Source organism: Cucumis melo, chromosome 5 (assembly GCF_025177605.1).
Source record: "Cucumis melo cultivar AY chromosome 5, USDA_Cmelo_AY_1.0, whole genome shotgun sequence".
NCBI lineage: Eukaryota > Viridiplantae > Streptophyta > Magnoliopsida > Cucurbitales > Cucurbitaceae > Cucumis > Cucumis melo.
In genome coordinates, this window is record NC_066861.1 from 30,103,838 (window position 1) to 30,122,003 (window position 18,166).

The following is an 18,166-nucleotide window of genomic DNA, read 5'->3' on the forward strand; positions in this document are numbered from 1 at the left end:
AAAAATAGTTTATCGTGCTTTCTTTCAAATCATTAATGAAATACGATATTAAAAATGAGTGAGAGGAAAGAAAATACAATATTAAATGTGAGATGAGGAATGTATTGATGCTTATGAGTATCTACAGTGTTAAATCTTTGTGAGTAACGTGTAAAAAGATAAACTAAGTTTAACTGCAAATATAGCCCTACAATTAAAAGAAAATTTGACTTTAGTCCTTGTAATTTTAAAAATAAAATCTTGATAAATAATCTTTTATGATTTAAGTTTCGCCAAAGCACAAAATCCAAATTTGCAATTTACCTCACAAAATGAAAATTAGTTATTCATGAGAGAGAAAAAACGAACAAAAAAGGAAGGCTTTCGAAGACAGAGAAAACTGCATATTTTACGAAAATAAAATTCCGATCAAAGCTCTCGGGTGAGAGGCTTACAACATCCTCAAGTTTAGAATAAAAACCAACTTCCTTCTGCACCTTTTAACTTAACTTTTTCTAAAACAAAATTCAGAATCCGAGATAATCGTCCACAACAACAAAGAAAGAAGAATATGTAAAAACACAAGGATAAGATAGCCAAACCAAAATAAACACATTTCGGACCAGCTAAGAGATAAGGAGCTTCATGTCGCAGCTGGCTCCAATCCACGGCGGTCTCATAAACCCAAACTTCCCTCATCCCCTCCTCTAGTCAGTTGATGAATGAACACAGCATTACACTCGCACTGATTAGAAAAAATCGGCAGTAAAAAGACACCCAAAATTCTTGCAAGAAAATGCAACCTCCCTACAAAATCCAACCTTAAATATAACAGGGATTCACAAGACTAGCACTAGCATTAGCACCGATGGCAATATAATAAATATGCCACAAGATAGATAACAATGTCCTTGCAGAAGAAGAGGTCTCTCATTTCCACACATTACCACTCTTTTACATTCTATCTTCTCTCCTCCTGGGGGCACAAGTGATGATTTCATCAACTCTAAGAATCATCTCAGCTGCCTCTGTTGCAGAAAGCAATATGGCCTGCTTCACTTTGAATGCTTCTGAAATACCAAGTTCTGCCATATCTCCTACCTGTCATATACATAATTTTCAAATATTATGAGACAATCAAAGGGTTTATACCACTTGAGGTATTACTCTTCTTAAAGAGGTTGTACATAATTTTCAAATATTATGAGGTATTACTCTTCTTAAATTTATTTCAATCTCAACACTTACCGATCCAGAGATGACATCGATCCCTGCATTGCAACCCTCCTTGTGATGCTCAGCCCGGAGCTGTGCAATCAAGTCAGCACTATCCAACCCAGCATTATCAGCAATGATAGTTGGAATAGCCTGCAGAGCCCGTGAAAAAGCTTCGATAGCATGTGATTTCTTTCCGGGAGTCTTTCTAGCCAACTCATCCACTTCTTTTGACATGATCATCTCTGGCCATCCACCTCCGAGCACGACCCTGCTGTCATTAACTGTCTGAGACAGTACACACAAGGCATCATGCAGAGACCTTTCAGCCTCATCAAGGACGTGATGGCTGGCAAAGACAAAAAATACAATCAAAACATATAGCAATACAAGTGAAACAGCTCCAAGATAAAAATTGTAAATGCAAAAATAACCATTAAAAATTTCCAACCGAGGGAACATGTCGGACACCAATTTGCATGGTAACAACCTTAGGTGTTAATGTCTTATTCACTAAAGCACTTTCTGATATTCGCCATTAATTTCTTTGTAATCAGGAATAAGCAATCATAGAAATGCATGAACAATGTTACATGGGGGTGAGGGATGGGAACTGAAATCTACAAGATTTTTTCAAATACCTTGCACCCCTCAGTACAATCGTGCAAGCCTGACCCATCTCCACACCTGAAAAATGGATCAGTTTGTCCTCGCCAATCATAATCTCCTCAATCAACTTACAATATCCAAGTTTCACAGATTCGGGATTGTCAAAAGTTGAAGCAATTTCACCACCAGTTACTAAAGCCAGGCGTTCAATACCATCAAAATCAGCATGCTCAATAGCAAGTATTCCAGCATCTGCAAATAGTTCCTCTGGGAAATTGTAGATCAACTGCCTGTTAACGAAGCAGTTGATTCCATGACCAATTATCTTCTTCACCTTTTCTCTCATTTTTTCCTTTTCAGCACCCTCGATCTCAGCAACTCTTGACATTGAGTCAACACGAACTCGAGCACCATAAATCTTAACTTTGTCGGTATCCATAGCAGTATTTGCGACTAAAATTTTGGCGTTCTCTATGCGTTTGGGTTGGCCAATACCAATTTTCTTGTCAAGAATAAACCTGAACAAAGATTATACAATTCAATCTTTAAAACAACTTTTCGAAAAAACATTTGTAGATTTAGTAAGTATGCTTTTATAACTAAAGCATTTTTCAGAAAATATTCCTTAATTGTGTCAACTTAAATAATCAGTACTCAATAAAATAGTCCATTAACAATCCTTTAGGTTTCTTAAAAATTTGCAACACAGAATGCAAGTATGCATTATCTTCAAACTTCCTTTTTATTTTTTAGAGATACAATTGGAAAAAAAAATGAAAGAATACGAGGACATACAAAAAATGCATTAGCATAAGCTTCAAACTTGTTTTAATAAACCAAAAACAAAACCAACACCAAAACCCACCCTTCATCTAAAAAGGAATCCTTCAATGATCCTCCAGGTTTCTTGATAATTTGAATTGATTCCAAGTTTGTGCTACCCTGCAATTTCAACAAGGTAAAAATAAGAAAGAACACACATCCAAAGGTATGGAATATCAGAAACATTGACACAACATGGAGACAGGTACACATCATTTAAAATGTCCCTCCCTCTCTCTCACAGACGCATGAAAGTAGAATATATAGGATAAAGAAGCATCCATCAAATAGCAGAGCAATAAACATCATGATATTTAGACTTACAATCAACCTGTCCATACATAATTTTTAACCCAAAGCACAATATATGTATTAAGAGTGAACATTCACCTTTAGCCTCATTACAGCATCCACTGCCAACTTAGCAAAATGTTCCTTGTCTTGTGAGAGAATTTTGGAACTCAAAGTAGTCATTGCAATCTTCAACAAGTCTGATTTAAATTTCTCTGAAAAAGGCCAATACACAACTTCAGAACACACAATCATAAGTACATATAGGAATTGAAGCTTATAGTCTCTGGTTGAAAAAATATATTTAACAGTCACATCCCGAGCTAGACAAAGAAAAGGTAAAATGATGGGAAAAAATGAGCATATTACCTAGATCTGCTTTGTTATCCACCACTTTCTGCAGTAAGGCATTACGAGCACATTCTGCAGCCATTCTATAGCCTGAAAGTTCAAACGAATCATCACAAGCTTTAGCAACAAATACACATCACACTGCAAAAGGTACCAGGGAAAAAAATACTAATCCATCTAGTTTCCAGGAATGAAAAAGAGGAGAGAGCGATCGATGCGCTGCATGCATGCAGATACACAGAGACTTCAAACAAGATAGAACCGTTCGAGTGTATTCCATTAAGATAACATGACGCTGAGATTTTTCTACAATAGCATAACTCAAGCATACCAATCTTCAATCTTCATAAGGAGGAGTTCCAAGTTCAAACTTCATCAAATGAAAGAATGTAAATGGAAAAACCACCCTACTTTTGTCGTTATAGGGTTGAGAATCCTCTATTTCTGCAAGTTCCCCAGTGGGGATTTAGTTGGAGTGAGCATAGAACAGAAAAAGGGAAAGAGAGAGGATATGGGTAAACTCATGCAACAAGGAGAAAGAGAGAAAAAAGGTCTGACCTTCGGTCTGATTGATGAGTTCCAACTCTATTGGCCATTGTGATTGAAATGGACTTTTTATAAAAAGCAGGAGTGTGTGCTTATGGGATGTTTGAGCCAAAGAAATAATAGAGTTTTTAGACAGATTGAGTGGACGGTTTTTGATGATTGGTCCCTTGTGAGATTTAAATTTTTATTGTCTGCAAGTTCATTTTGTAATTATTTGATTGGTCTTATAATTATTTTGCTTATTTTAAGTCCTTATTTAGGGTGCTCCCTTTTGTAGGCTTTCTGTACGTCCCTATATTCTTTCGTTCATTCTCAATGAAAGTTGGCATTCTGTAAGAAATTAACATGTTAAAAATAGTTTGTCTTCTCATGCATCCACAACTAGAACAGCTATTGATAGATAAAGACATTAACGACCATCCTAATTCCTATGGGGCAATGGTGGTTCAATCCCCCGCCTTCACAATCGAAATCGATGTACTCAAAAACGAACATCACGTGTTTTCATGTTGCAAAACACCGGGATGGAATGTGGCTCATAATTTAGATGTCTATAAAGTAAAGAATATTAAAATAGGAAGAAAAATAACCTGCTATAATTGTCATTGGGTGAATCTTTGAAGCAACCAACTTCTCTGCCTCCCTTAGAAGTTCTCCAGCCAAAACAACAACTGAGGTTGTACCATCACCCACCTCATCATCTTGAACTTTTGAAATGTCTTAACCTTGTTGTTAAAGATTCTCCATTCAAAGCCATAAAAAGGGCACAACTTCGAGTAAGATAAATGAAGCATTCATTACAAGAATTAAACAGCCATCCACAACTACAATAGTCATGAAATTCCATTGAGCATAAACACAGTAAACGCTAAAAAAAGGATACCAACAAGAACTTTGGCAGCTGGGTTGTCAATATGGAGAGATTTTAAAATGGTGGCACCATCATTAGTGACGGTGACTTGCCGTCCTCTGCCAGTAGATTGGAGAATTTTGTCCTGGAAAGCATTATATGCAGAGTCATAGAATAGTCTAAAGATACGAAATAAAGATCACACTTTGTCACATTGGTATCAGTTTATGGTTCTTCCCCTGTAGGACCTGAACGATTATGGGTGGATTTAATACCCACTATTTTATTTTTTCCCCCGATCTTTACTTAAAAGTACAGATTTGTTACTAAAAATAAGGAAAAATAAATGAGGTCAATGCCCTAAGGAATCCATCTCATTAGTTAGTAGACTAAGGAGTAGAACTTACCATCCCCTTAGGTCCTAATGTTGTCTTAACCAAATCAGCAATTGCCATAGCGCCAATGAATGATGCCTATGAAAAGTGATTAAAATAAATTAAAAGTTAGAAGTGAAAAAACTCTACAGAACAAAACAAGAAACTTACCATTCTAGCACGCTCTCCCTTCTCTTCGCTGGCTTCATCTTTCAGAAGTTTATCGACCTAAAAAGTTCAACATTCATGCAACCACGCACAGAACAATCACATACTCGCTGAGAAATATAAAGTCAGGAAAAAATGTAGCCTCAAGGAACAAACTTACCGCCATGGAAATGATGAAAACGGAGACCTAACTGTAGAATGAAGCTCAGTCAATTAAAAGAAAGAGAAATGGAAATTGAATACGAGCAGAATATAGCTAAAACAAGCCCAACAAACACATGGAAAAAGAATTAAACAAAAATAAATAAAACCCTAGCCAAAGTTTATTAAACCCTAAGATCAAACTCAACAAGTAACGAGTGATTTGGAGATGGAGGGAGTTGCAGAAGACTTGTTCGTGGACCTCGACACAGAAGAATGCTTACGTAGAATACGATGGCGGGTTGCCGAAGTTGAAGCAGAGATTGAGAAGGACGAGTGGGAGGGATGTTAAAGATGCTTGTGGCGCGCTGCGGAAACCTTGAAGTGAAAAAATGGAGAATAGTGAGGAGGGTGGTGGAGGTCACGGGACTAGGGTTTTTTTTTTTTTTAATTAATTATTTGCAAAATAGGGAAAGTAGTGTTTTTTCATTTTCTAGTATAAAATGGAGGGAAATTTGTTTTTTGGTCCTGAGTTTTCATCCTAATTATTATTTACTCGCTGAATTTCAAATTGTATATTTTTAGGCCCTCTCTTTAGATAAACTATTAAACAATTTCATTTTCTGTCTTTCCTCTCTAAAAATTGAGTATATTTCTTTGATTTTAGTTTTTATCAAAATACTACATCCAAATGAAATTAATCCAAGGTATCAAAATCAAAATACTATATCCAAATTAAATTAATCTCAAGTATCAAAATCCAAACATTTAAGATGTGTTTGTAGAGTTCAAATGCAATCCGATCTACTAAAAATCAAAGAAATGTTGAAAAACCTAAGTAATCGAAAATTTAAAAAAATCGTAAACTTAAAAACAGTGAAAAAGAACGTTAGATTAAAATTTATCCTAACATAATAAAATTTATTTTACAACTCACATTCACATCGTTCGATCCAAACATAGACTTCAAGAATCGCACGTATATATTACTCGATTGTGAACCAATATTTGGATTTTGTTTCAATTGAAAATTGAATTTGTGATTTGGACCTAGCGTATAACAAAAATAAAAATAAATAAATATAAGGTATAATAGAAATAAAAATAATAGGAGCTGGAAAACTTTTGTAATATTTAATATAGCAAAATGAGCAAAACTTAGGTGAATGTTTATAGTTATAAATTGCCATTTAAAACAATTCCTCATTCTTAATATTGTTATGTACTCAATCGGTGCAACCGTCTTTAAAATTCCAAAGCTTCCACGTAGCAGAAAACAGAGTAGAAAACTATGAAGCAATAAGAATATTCAACTCAACTGGCAGAAACAAGCAACTCGAGTGCCACACATAATAAAGCTTCAAAGACGCTTCCACTACCACAAAATACTGTCCGGATAAGGATAACACACACATATATATTTTCCACTTTTGACACGGCATAAACGCATAAACGCAACTTTCACCATCCATACATATACACACAATTCCCCTCTAACATACCTCATCACTTCTCCGCATCCTCCAGTGAGAGAATGATCAAAACTCTGTTCATTACCACAAGAAAGTCGACATAGTTGGCAGCAATTTACACAATCATATGTAGTTTTTAGCACTCATTTAACACACAAGTTGTAAAGTCACAATGTGGACCTATATTACTACTATATATATCTCTATACTTACAAAATCATCAACATATATGTTTGTGTGATTATAATATGTTTTATACAAGGGTCTGTCAACATTCATATAAAGTTAGCTGACAGCTCTATAATGCACTAATAAATATTTTTTTCTCCGACCATAGTTCTTCATCTGTTGTAATTAATAAGATGTGAGTCTTATGTTCCGATGATGTTGAAGGAGAACTTAGAAAGAAGCTGCGGAATGCCTGATATAACCGGTCCATATGTCTGCAAGATGACGGGATTTACATGTAGTTAGATTATGCACCTCACTTTTAATCAACAATATATAGGCTTGTTTCAAAAATTGAACTTCGTCTCCTTTTCTTTCAATCCTTTAACAAAAAGTAAGATTTTCAAATGTTACATATTGGGCTTCCATGAAATGACTTGATTAAGATACCTTATGGTTTTCGTGAATTTGGCATAAAGGAACTGCGATCAACTTGAGGTTCTTTGGCACAACAAATTTTTTACTCTCCGGCAACTTGACCAAGAAAAGTTTAGCGCACTCCTGCATCAGGTAGGGAGCGAGTGAGTTAAAGGTAAACAATGCATATCGTAGTTTAAAGGAAGTAGTTCACATTCAAATAACTACCTTCGCCCCTTTTACATTAGTGGACAAATACGGAAAGAGCAAGGTCTCAAAGTCAGGCCTCCACCACATACCGAGGCACTCGCTAACCTAAACGTTAAAAGCAGAAAATTTCAAATTCCATCATTCACAATCGCAGCAGTAATATGGTAGAGAAATTAAAGGAATAGATTTGGGCATTACAATACCTCCCAATCAGATGCATCAGAGGCTCCATTGGCAGAAAGCTTCTTCGACAACTTTCGTGTCAAGCCATCAATATCTGTAAATTGAGATCATCAGCCATGACAAAATATCAGCATAACTATTAGACTTAGACAAACTCAGCTCCAGAAGATCCAAAGAACAAATTTACCTGATTCGTTGGGCCTTAGGCGACCACCAGGAAGCTTGAAAATTGAATTACGTATTTGAAACAGCAATAAATGAGGATGCTTGAATAGTTCAACCTAATTTGAGAACAACAGGCACTTTCAATTATAATGCAGAATACTAAGCACTGTTTCTGATCGCAAGATGAAATGTCCATCTAGAAATTGTATAGCAGAAAAAAGCGTCCTGAATTCCGATTCACAATTCTAAAACTTATTTCCTAAAAGGTATTATGGATAGAAAAGGCCGACCTACCATGATTTCTCCCAAAACGGAAACGAAGTATGGAGATCAAGTACGGATGCAAAAATTCATGTTCATTCCACAAAAATAAAGAACCAATTCCACAAAAGCCAATACGGCCAGGAGACAGAACTTGCGAATCATTAATTAACTGAAAGCTATACTCAATTATTGTTGAAACCTAAATTGTATTTGTATTTGTATTAGCCTATTTATGTTAGTTATACTCTTTACTACGGAATTTAGAAAAGTTCGCTAAGTAAACTCTAAACTTAGAAACCATCTGTATCCTGAATTATTCTCTAATAATAAACTCACACACTATGAGTGAACATGTAAATCTTTGTATCAGTTTCCTACAATTCGAACTTTTCTTCTTAATTTTATTTGTTGATTTCATAACAGCTACTCTTAGTAATCAGGCATCATGATCTATAAATCTAAGAATAGCGGGAGAATAGGCCACTGTTTAGACTGCAGTAGAAGTTATAACTACACTGACAGGAGCCGACAGTGTCAGAACTCCACCGATTAAGTACGCGTCAAGCAATTGGAGGACGGTAACAGCAAAGGCAGAATAAAAACTCTATATCCTTAAAGAAATCAATCAGTAGGACTTAGGAGACAGAAGATTGCGGAAATGGAAGTATATAAAATAAAATAATTGTAAGGAAGGAACGAACCAGCATAACTGCTTCGACGCAAGTCCTCAATCCGTAAGCAGCATAACTGCAGAAAAAGAAAACAAAATAGATAAATTGAAGGAAGGTATTAAAGAGCAAAGTATAGTCAACGGAATAAAGTGAGAATGGATACTTGGATTTCATCCTGAGGACACGATCAGACAAGGTCTCATCCTTGAAAAGAAGAGGCTCTTTGGATCCAAAGTAGTAGTTGCTGAGAGGATAGATATCGATGTAAGAGAGTTGGTGGGCGGAAGAAGCATCGTCGTCGTCGTCGTCAATAGCATGCAGACGCCCGTCGTCTCCCATGGCGGGGATTGAGAAAAGAAGGTCAGAAGGAGAATGAAAAGGGAATATAGGTAAGGTGGAAGTAGGAAGTATGAAGAAGAAGTAAGGTGCCGTGTTGGATGGAGAGAAGGGACACGAAGCGAAGAAGTGGAATGGCGTCACTCACTCTGCGGAATTTCTAATTCTAAAGTCTAATTAAAGACTAGAATAAGAGACGGACAAGAAGACCACTTGGGAAAGCAAAAGGGAAGGGACGAGATGGAATTTGAGAATAGAATCACTACAATGACCATAAACTCTCACCTCCCTTTTTCTCTCTCTCACTCTCACTTTCTAAGTTTCTTATTTCTCGACAACTTCCACCAATGGGCCTGTATGGGCTTTTCTTTTTTTTTTTTCTTCAGAAATCATTTTTACTCACGAATTATATTTTATTAAAGATAATTACAATTAGGATAATTAGAATGGATAATACTTTTTAGAATAATTATTAAATATGTAGCAATATTTTGAAAAAATTACAAGTATAACAAAATCTATCAATGATAAACGTCTATCGTTGATAGACTTTTATGGTTTATCAGTTATAGAGTTATAGACTTCTATCATTGATAGATTTTGACAGATTTTGCTATATTTGCAATTTTTTTAAAATGTTGTTATGTACTTAATTATTTTGAATACAATTGCTACATTTGCAACTATCCCTTTTATTAATTTACCTATTATTAGTTTCAATTTAATGACTATTCTAATGATTACTCGTTAAGAAAATAGAAGTATTGTTTATTTTTATTAGGGATCTTCAAAGAGTTTGTCGAGGCTGTAATATGCATAACTTACATCATGTCTATAGAAAATTTTTAGAATATGTGTATGAGAGGAAAATAGTTATAAGGGAAAATGATTATAATAATGATTATGATAATCCTAGTGTTATGATAATATCTGTTTGGAAAAAAGGTTATTATTGCTAATGTTATGGTAATATATGTTTAGGGGAAGGAATATAAAATGTGTGTTACGATATGATGTATTTGAAAGAGGGGTTATGATAATAGTGTTACAGTTTGAGAGAATTGTTATAATTATAGTAATTTGAATCGAATTATTTGGATAGGGTAATGTAGGATTGTAAAAAAGAAAAAGAAAGGAAAATGTAGGGTTATTTGAGGATTAGGATAACCCTAATCCCCATTTATCATAACCCTTGGGCCAAGCATGATTTAACCCAATTTACTAAACCATTTTTCCCCTAAAACCCCACCCTAAACATAACCTTAATTTTAAAGAGTGAAAGTTATGTGAGATGATGACCCTTCACATTTATAAGTATGGTAGATAGTTGTCACAAAACAAAGAGAGAGGGAGTTTGGAGCCGATCATTTAAGTGAAATTGTGTTAAAATTTTGAAACTATTTACAAAATATAATAAAATCTATCAAATTTTTTATACTTTTTTTTTCGTGATACTTTATAAATAATTTCATTTTTTTATTCATAATATTTTTTCTTAATTTTCCTCTAGTTCGTTACTCGGGTGATTTAGTAGATCTTTAATTTAATAAATCTGTGTGTGTTTAATAAATCTGTGTGTGTGTGCGCGCGCGCGCGTGTGCGTGTGTGCGTGTGTGCGTGCGTGCGTGCGCGTGCGGCGTGTGTGCGTGTGTGTGTGTGATTTTATAGATTTATTAGACAAAATTTAATAATTTACCAAACATATTTTAAAACTTTGTGTGGTATAATTTTTTTAAAGTTCAAATAATTTTCAAGCATAACATTAAACTTAATTAACTAAATTCATAATTTGATTTGTGGGTATATAATTTTATAGATTTATTAGACAAAATTTAATAATTTACCAAACATATTTTAAAACTTAAAGACGAAGTTAATACATACTTAGAATGTTTTGGTCTCCTATATATTTTAGTGTAAAGTTTATAGATTAAGTAAATACTAACATAAAAGTTCACAACCGAAGTTATAATTCAATCATTATTAAATACAAAGAAAAACAATGGTAACCCTTTCCTTTAGTATAAATCTAAACTTTACTTTCACATTTGTCTTTCTTTCTCTTTTTAGTGAAAATAATTTCACAATAACTATCACTGCTATGTGTGTGTGTGTGTTTATTTATTAATTAATTTAGTTACAAAAATAATTAAGTCGAATAATTTTCCGTTTTCTCTTAAAGTTAAAAAATGCCGAGTGGAAACATCACGGGTTTATCCCTCAATGACCAATTGAATTGCCACAAACAACCACACTCAAACTTTAACTTTTAGAAAAAGAAAGCTTAAAAGAAAAAAATAGATCATGGGTTGATTCATCACTAAACCACCGTATTCTCATTCACCTCCACCTGTCACTTACCTCAATTTTACAACACTTTATTAACATTTTTTCTTTTCTAACTTCGCTTCAAAACCTCCAATAACCTTCTAAATAAACTATCAGTTTCCTTGCAAACATTATGTTACTCTTTTTGAAAAAAAAAAACACGAAAGTTTTAGTTTATTAGTTTGGATAAATATGTGTTCGGGTTTATGAGTTTTAAAAAATGGATCTTCTTAATCTCCAGGTTTGTAAAATTAGCCTCATTTGATCTTCGAGTTTTTAAAACATATATTTTTAGTTTATAAATAAATAAATAAATAAAAAGGTTTTTAGAGTCCGAAAAATATTTTGTGTTTGATTTTTTAAAATTAGTCATACGATATATCAAATTAAAAAAAAAATGTTCGTATAAAATATAATTTTTAGAAGTTATTCTTCCAATTTCAAATGTCTTGTAATTATTTTAAATGAAATTATAAAGTTGTTCGAGAGACCTTATAAACATATTTTTAAAAACTTGGATACTGAAAACTCGTAATCAGATGGATCTATTCTTACAAATTCGAGACTAGAAAAGTCAATTCTAAAAATCAGGAATAAAATACACATGTTTATCAAAACCTATGGACTACAAATGTAGTTTTTCCATTGTTTTTTATTGTTAATATTTGTTAAATTAAATATATATATCTACACCAAACTTTACCTTTTCTTTTTAAAATATCTACATTGTTTCAAAGTTATGCCATTACCCCTTTTTCAATAATGTTTTAAGGCTACTATTATATTTTACTTAATACATGTTTTTAATCAACAAGATTCAAAATCTACCAAGTGAGCTCAATTTCAATAGAATTGGAAGATGACACGAGAAAACGTAAGTCTCAAAAGCCGAACCCTCCAGTTCTAGATCGACTAGTTAAATCGAAAGAATTATATTATCGAAAAATAATTTAAGTTGAATTCAACTGTAGTACTTTACGATCTCAAAGTGGTCGTGATCATTCTAACATCAATTGACATTACAGAATAAGTGAACATCAAAAAAATAACATTACAAAAATAATCTCATTCCACGATCTCAACAGGAAAAAAAAAAAGTTATACATCACAATAAGAACTCCAACTTGCAAATAACAAAAGTAATTGTGATGGTTTGTGTGAGTTCCTCACATGTTAAGATAAATGTTAGAAGAAAAAGGGGGTGAGAATATATATGGAAATACGTTATCAATTTGATTCGTTGGTAATTCTTCTATTGTTGTTGTATTATATTTCTGCTAAACATAGAACAAAGCATTTATAAGAAGAAAAATCAACAAAATAACGACATGTGGCCGCCCAACCAACATTTCTTTTAATAAAACACACACATCTTTTGAAAAAATCAAGCACCGAGCCGACGGAGTAATAATGTCAAACATTTTATTACAATAAATAAATAAATAAATCTATTATTCGGGCTGCCACTTTAGATATTATGCACTTTCAATCTACCCTATTCCTACTTTATTCTTACTATACAATAATAATAATAATAATAATAATAATAATAATAATAATAATAATAATAATAATAAATTGTTATAAGTAACAAAAATAAATAAAAACTATTTACAAAATATAACAAAATATTAAATAAATTATAGAAAACTTGACGAATCTTATTATATTTTAAAATTATCTCATAAAATAACTTGATATTTATACTTATTATATGATGATTGTCAATTCGTCACAGAGAATATCATTTAAAGCTTGATATCTTACGGTACTTCTAGTGAAAGAGTAACCATAGTTTTATCCCTTTAAATCGTACTTAAATTAAGAAACTCGTGCTTTCATATATGAAAATGTTTGGTCTATTTCGACTATAACTTAATAGATCGGATATAAATTATCATATTAAAATTTTTCTATCAAATATGTGTTGATATTTCTTTTTTGTAACAAATTTAATGCTAATTGTCAATTTTTAGACATAATGTCAATCATTGCTAACAAATAACGTGCAATAGTACTAAATCATGGTCAAATTGCTTACCTGTGAAAGAAATTCAAAATCATATAATGTTTGACAATAGAAAGTCCAAATTGTATTTTTTTTACACGTATGAAATATCAAATGGTGTCAAAACTACAAATAAATAATACATTATTCAATTTCGTTCGATAACTATTTTGTTTTTTTTAATTAAATATATTTTCTTTACATTTATGTTTGTATTTTTTTTTATGTGAAATAGGTGAATTCTTGCTAGATTTCAAATATAAAATAAATTGTCAAACACAATTTTTTTTCTAGTTTAGAAAAATTGGTTTTATTTTAAAAAACAAATTAACGTAAATCGTAGGCGAGAAAGCAAAATATTTAAAAGGTGAAAGTTATGTGTATAGATTTAATTTTAAAAGGTTATAAACTAAAAGTCAAATGTTTATGGAAGAGGTTGAAAATTACTTTAAAAATCTAGCTTAATTTTTTAACAATAAAAAATACATATAAAAAATGGATAGTCGTAAATGTAGCAATTATATTCAAAATAATTAAGTATATAGCAACATTTTAAAAAATTTACAAATATAGCAAAATTTGTGAAAATCTATACTAATAGAAGTCTATCACTTATAGATCATGTAGCAAATGTTGGTCTATCACTGATAAACCATAGAAGTTTATAAACGATAGAAGTCTATCACTGATAAACTTTGTAATATTGATATCCATTCTAATTATCTATGAAAAATAAGAATTCTAGAAGTGAAATAAGAACTACAAACTTTTAGTCGTAGGTTCAAATTTCTTATATCTTTTTTTTTTTTGGAAAAATTTATATTTATGCTTTGATATTCTTAAAAAGAACGTATTTGTATAACAAAATAGTTACTTAAATTTACTTTAATTCATGCTATTAGTTTCAATGGTAATATTTTTAAATTTTATTCAAACCTCTTCATTTGTTGTTATCATTTTTTTTACAATAATCTCTTAATTTATTTAGAACATTTATTAGGCTACCAATCTAGTTAATACACCATACAAGATTCTAATACTAGAGGTATGAAAGAAATGTAAAATTGAAACTCTAAAAACTTGACACACCAATAATCATAAATAAATCATGCATTTTTTAAAATCAAAAAATTTATAAAATGCATAATTGGAAAATCAAATTATGTGTTTTTGGTTTGTGTAATTCTTCAATTTTAGAAGATGCCAATTGCAATTGAACTTTCGATGTTTTTCGAGTTGGAATTTGTCGGTTCTTAACCGAACTTTTATGATTTGTTTTTTTTTTTTTTTTTTAATTTGGTCTTATCTAGACCAAAATAGTGGTAAATATAAAATTAAATAAATACAAGTCAACCATTGTTTGGTATTATTATGACTTGAGTTTCTTTATTTCCGGTATGTATATATATATATAAATTTATAGATTTTCATAGAAATAAAAAAGAAAAGTATAAATTTATAGAATTTGAAAATATTAAAAATGTTAAGAATTATTTATTTCTTGAAAAGTCATTAATAATTAGAAAGGCAGAAAGTATAAAGAAAGGGAAAGGAAAGGCCAATGGGCCGTATTGTGATTGCGAAACATTTATGACTTCGCATTAAATATTAAATATTAATGGCCTCATCTACAAATAGAGAGAGTTATGGTGGTTGATATGTAAAAAAAAAAAAAAAAAAAGACTTAAAAGGAAAACTTAAATTCGAGGTCTGTTCGTTATTTTTCAAGTCTCACAACACAAACAAGGGAGTCAATTTTCTCAGCTTTTAGGTGATGAGAGATGAAGTCGATCGTTGCTTGACGTCTAAATTTCCTGCTTTGTTTAAGGAAAGCGTGTTCTTTTGTTAATTCATACGCCACTTCCATCTCTGATCCGTCCAAAGCGAGAGAAATTGCCGTTTCCATCCATCCACTCACCTATTCATCTGTTTCGGTATTTTTCTTCTCTGATTCTTCTTTACTGTTTCATTTTCCTCACGTTTTTTGCTGCTTCTGCTCAATTTCTCTGCTGTTACTGCTTTAATTCGAGTCTATAGTAGCTTCTTCTTTGATTTCTCTGTTGTTTTGCTCGGCAATTGATGGATATTCGGGGAACTGCCGCTTCCTTTGTGGATGATGACAAGACGGCGATTGTATCCACGATCTAGCTTTCTTTTGGTTACGACTGGGTTTGGAGTTTCAGATTTTTGGTAGCTGAAGAAGTCACTAATTCTATTATTTTCTCTTTCTGCTGAGAATTATCTACTTATCTTTTATTCTTGACTTTGGGGTGGGAGTATGACTACGATTCATGAAGTGTAATTTTGGTCAAGCTAGGTTGCCTATTTATCCGACGGCTTTTGGAAGATTGAAAAGTTCCATAAAGTCGTGCTGCTCAACTGAACTAGTGTTTTATTAACATGAGGTCTAATGAACTAATTGGTATAAGAATATTGGATTGTTTAGAGCTATTTGGAATGTAAATACCAAACTTAGGTAAATTTTCAATCCATTTCAATCTTCTGTTTGCCGCATTTGAAGAATATATAGCTGTCTTGTCGGGTGTCTTTTGATTATATCCTTCCGACTTCTGAGTAGATTTTGATCTTTGACACAGGTTAACAAAGTGGATACTGCGAATTCGAAGAGTTCATACTTTCATAAACACCAGCTTCAGCATGGATCCAAGTAACTTAATTCTTCTTATAACTTGGGTTGCTCGGTGGGGGCTTAATCTAAAATTTAAAAAGAAGAAAAGAAAAGAAAAAGGCATGACTATGTATATTGGGTGCATTAGATGATTTTATTTGTGAGTTTGTAGCATGGTTTTAGTTAAGTAATTTCTTTGATCTTGAGATTCTTTAGGTGTCTTGGACATTCATACATGCCTATACACATTTTTATGCTTTCACTGCATGGTTATACTTTTTATTGAAGAATGTGGTCACATTCGGAATTTTAAGCTTGTTAATTTAGTGTCTGTCCTTTTATGATACACTTTTGCAGTCTTCGTCAAACCAATAATACACATCGAACTGTAAATAGATTTTACAAAATAGTTGGAACTATTACTTGAGTTGTGAACATGTTTTGTGGATGTTACAGATGGAAAAATGGACCAGACGGTGCAATTGGTGAAATCAGTCTCTGATAAGCATCTTGATCTTTTGAGGCCATCTGCCCGAATTTGTTCAATATTCAAAGGTAAGTCAGGAATAAAAAGAAACATTTATGATTGGGATTTTTTATGATATATGATGCATATATTATTACCATGTATTGGTGGCTCTAGAATGAAATTATTTTTCGAAAATAAGAAAAGGAATGAAATTAGTTGAACCATTTTCAAAATGCCTTTATATTATAATGGACGCATTGCCACGCCACATTACTGTGGAATTTCTGGAATCGATAGGGGTTTCGTCTTTTATTGTTCCATTACGAGGGAAGGTTGAGATGATACTTAATAGCGTCATTTTCATTGCTACTCGTTTTTAACACTTCTTTGACGGTGTATGTTCTTAATGGTAGGATTTTATCAGTCTGGTAGTCCATTTTCTTTGTACTTATCTATGAATTACAGAAATCTCTTAAGATTTTCATATCGTTTTCAATTGAAGATGTTGATTACAAGTGTCTTTTGCTTGTATATTCATCTATGCTCAAAATGGTTGATAATACACCTAGGCCAAGGAAAAGATGCTCCAGACCACATAAGGAGCAAATACACGCTTCTCAGAGATGTAGAGGATTCTCAAGTAGGGCTATATGACAAGCCTCTCCCGTGTTTTGGCTGCGGCATAGGATGGTTTTCGTGAGTATTATGAAACTCTCGTGTACATACATTTCATGGAACGTCTATCTTTGCTTACATCCAGTTTTTCGAGTTTCCTAATCTTACCTTTGTATCTGTCTTTCCATTCAGTTTCCTCCTGGGGTTTTTTTTCCCACTAATGTGGTACTATGCCACGATTCTCTACTTCTGGAATGCTCGCAGAGATCCAAGGGAACGTGCTGGATTAGCTGCGTCTGCCATTGCTGTAAGTGACTCCTTTCATTATGAGTTGTTTGTTGAATATGATCGAGTTTTCTGAAGAAGCAAAAAATGTTGATATGTTGCAGGCACTTGCATGTTCGATCATCTTGTTAATTGTGGTAGCTGTTCTTCTATGATAGCTCGGCATACTTGATCTTTGCCCCTTCAGTCTTGCCAATGCAATTTCAACCTGAATAGGTTTTGTGGATGTGCAGATAAATGATTAAAGGGTTCTGTTGCTGATTTTGGTGATTTCTGCTATTTTCCATTGCAAAAGAAAAAAAAAAAATGCAAATGTTTATAAATCATATATACGTATATTTTGCCACCTCTTTCAAAAGAGAGTTGTCGCATTTGTAATACACAAAAGAAAACATAATACATAATTATAGATCTCTTTTATATTTTAGTCCAAAGTCTGGAAAAGAGGTTCTAAACGCTCTGCGAGCAAAATTTACAAAATAATTAAAAATATCTCCATTTCTAGAGGTTAGAGATTCACCCCAATTGACACATGTTCTAAAAAATCTAGGTTACATCTATCTTTCTAAATCAATGAACAAAAATTGCTATAAAACAAAT

General features: G+C 32.5%; 3 protein-coding genes across 3 annotated transcripts; 1 reads left to right on the forward strand and 2 right to left on the reverse strand.

Annotated features, from left to right (window-relative positions):
* Nucleotides 1-360: 360 nt before the first annotated feature.
* On the reverse strand, nucleotides 361-5,801 carry LOC103498633 (T-complex protein 1 subunit beta). Its single transcript, XM_008461298.3, has 12 exons — nucleotides 5,631-5,801; nucleotides 5,366-5,396; nucleotides 5,209-5,265; nucleotides 5,071-5,136; nucleotides 4,697-4,808; nucleotides 4,404-4,532; nucleotides 3,286-3,357; nucleotides 3,016-3,131; nucleotides 2,669-2,745; nucleotides 1,836-2,321; nucleotides 1,228-1,543; nucleotides 361-1,080 (listed from the first exon to the last, which is right to left on the reverse strand). The coding sequence occupies exons 2-12, from the start codon at nucleotides 5,369-5,371 to the stop codon at nucleotides 934-936; spliced, it is 1,584 nt and encodes a 527-aa protein (XP_008459520.2). The 5' UTR covers nucleotides 5,372-5,396; nucleotides 5,631-5,801; the 3' UTR covers nucleotides 361-933.
* Nucleotides 5,802-6,977: 1,176 nt separating this feature from the next.
* LOC103498651 (pre-mRNA cleavage factor Im 25 kDa subunit 1) lies at nucleotides 6,978-9,527 on the reverse strand. The gene is made up of 7 exons (XM_008461329.3): nucleotides 9,060-9,527; nucleotides 8,927-8,972; nucleotides 7,984-8,077; nucleotides 7,817-7,890; nucleotides 7,632-7,718; nucleotides 7,437-7,547; nucleotides 6,978-7,261 (listed from the first exon to the last, which is right to left on the reverse strand). Exons 1-7 carry the CDS (start codon nucleotides 9,233-9,235, stop codon nucleotides 7,190-7,192), a joined length of 660 nt encoding a protein of 219 aa, XP_008459551.2. The 5' UTR covers nucleotides 9,236-9,527; the 3' UTR covers nucleotides 6,978-7,189.
* Nucleotides 9,528-15,247: 5,720 nt separating this feature from the next.
* Nucleotides 15,248-17,993, forward strand: LOC103498658 (uncharacterized). The gene is made up of 6 exons (XM_008461342.3): nucleotides 15,248-15,502; nucleotides 16,166-16,236; nucleotides 16,654-16,752; nucleotides 17,236-17,362; nucleotides 17,474-17,588; nucleotides 17,671-17,993. Exons 2-6 carry the CDS (start codon nucleotides 16,227-16,229, stop codon nucleotides 17,719-17,721), a joined length of 402 nt encoding a protein of 133 aa, XP_008459564.1. The 5' UTR covers nucleotides 15,248-15,502; nucleotides 16,166-16,226; the 3' UTR covers nucleotides 17,722-17,993.
* Nucleotides 17,994-18,166: the final 173 nt, after the last annotated feature.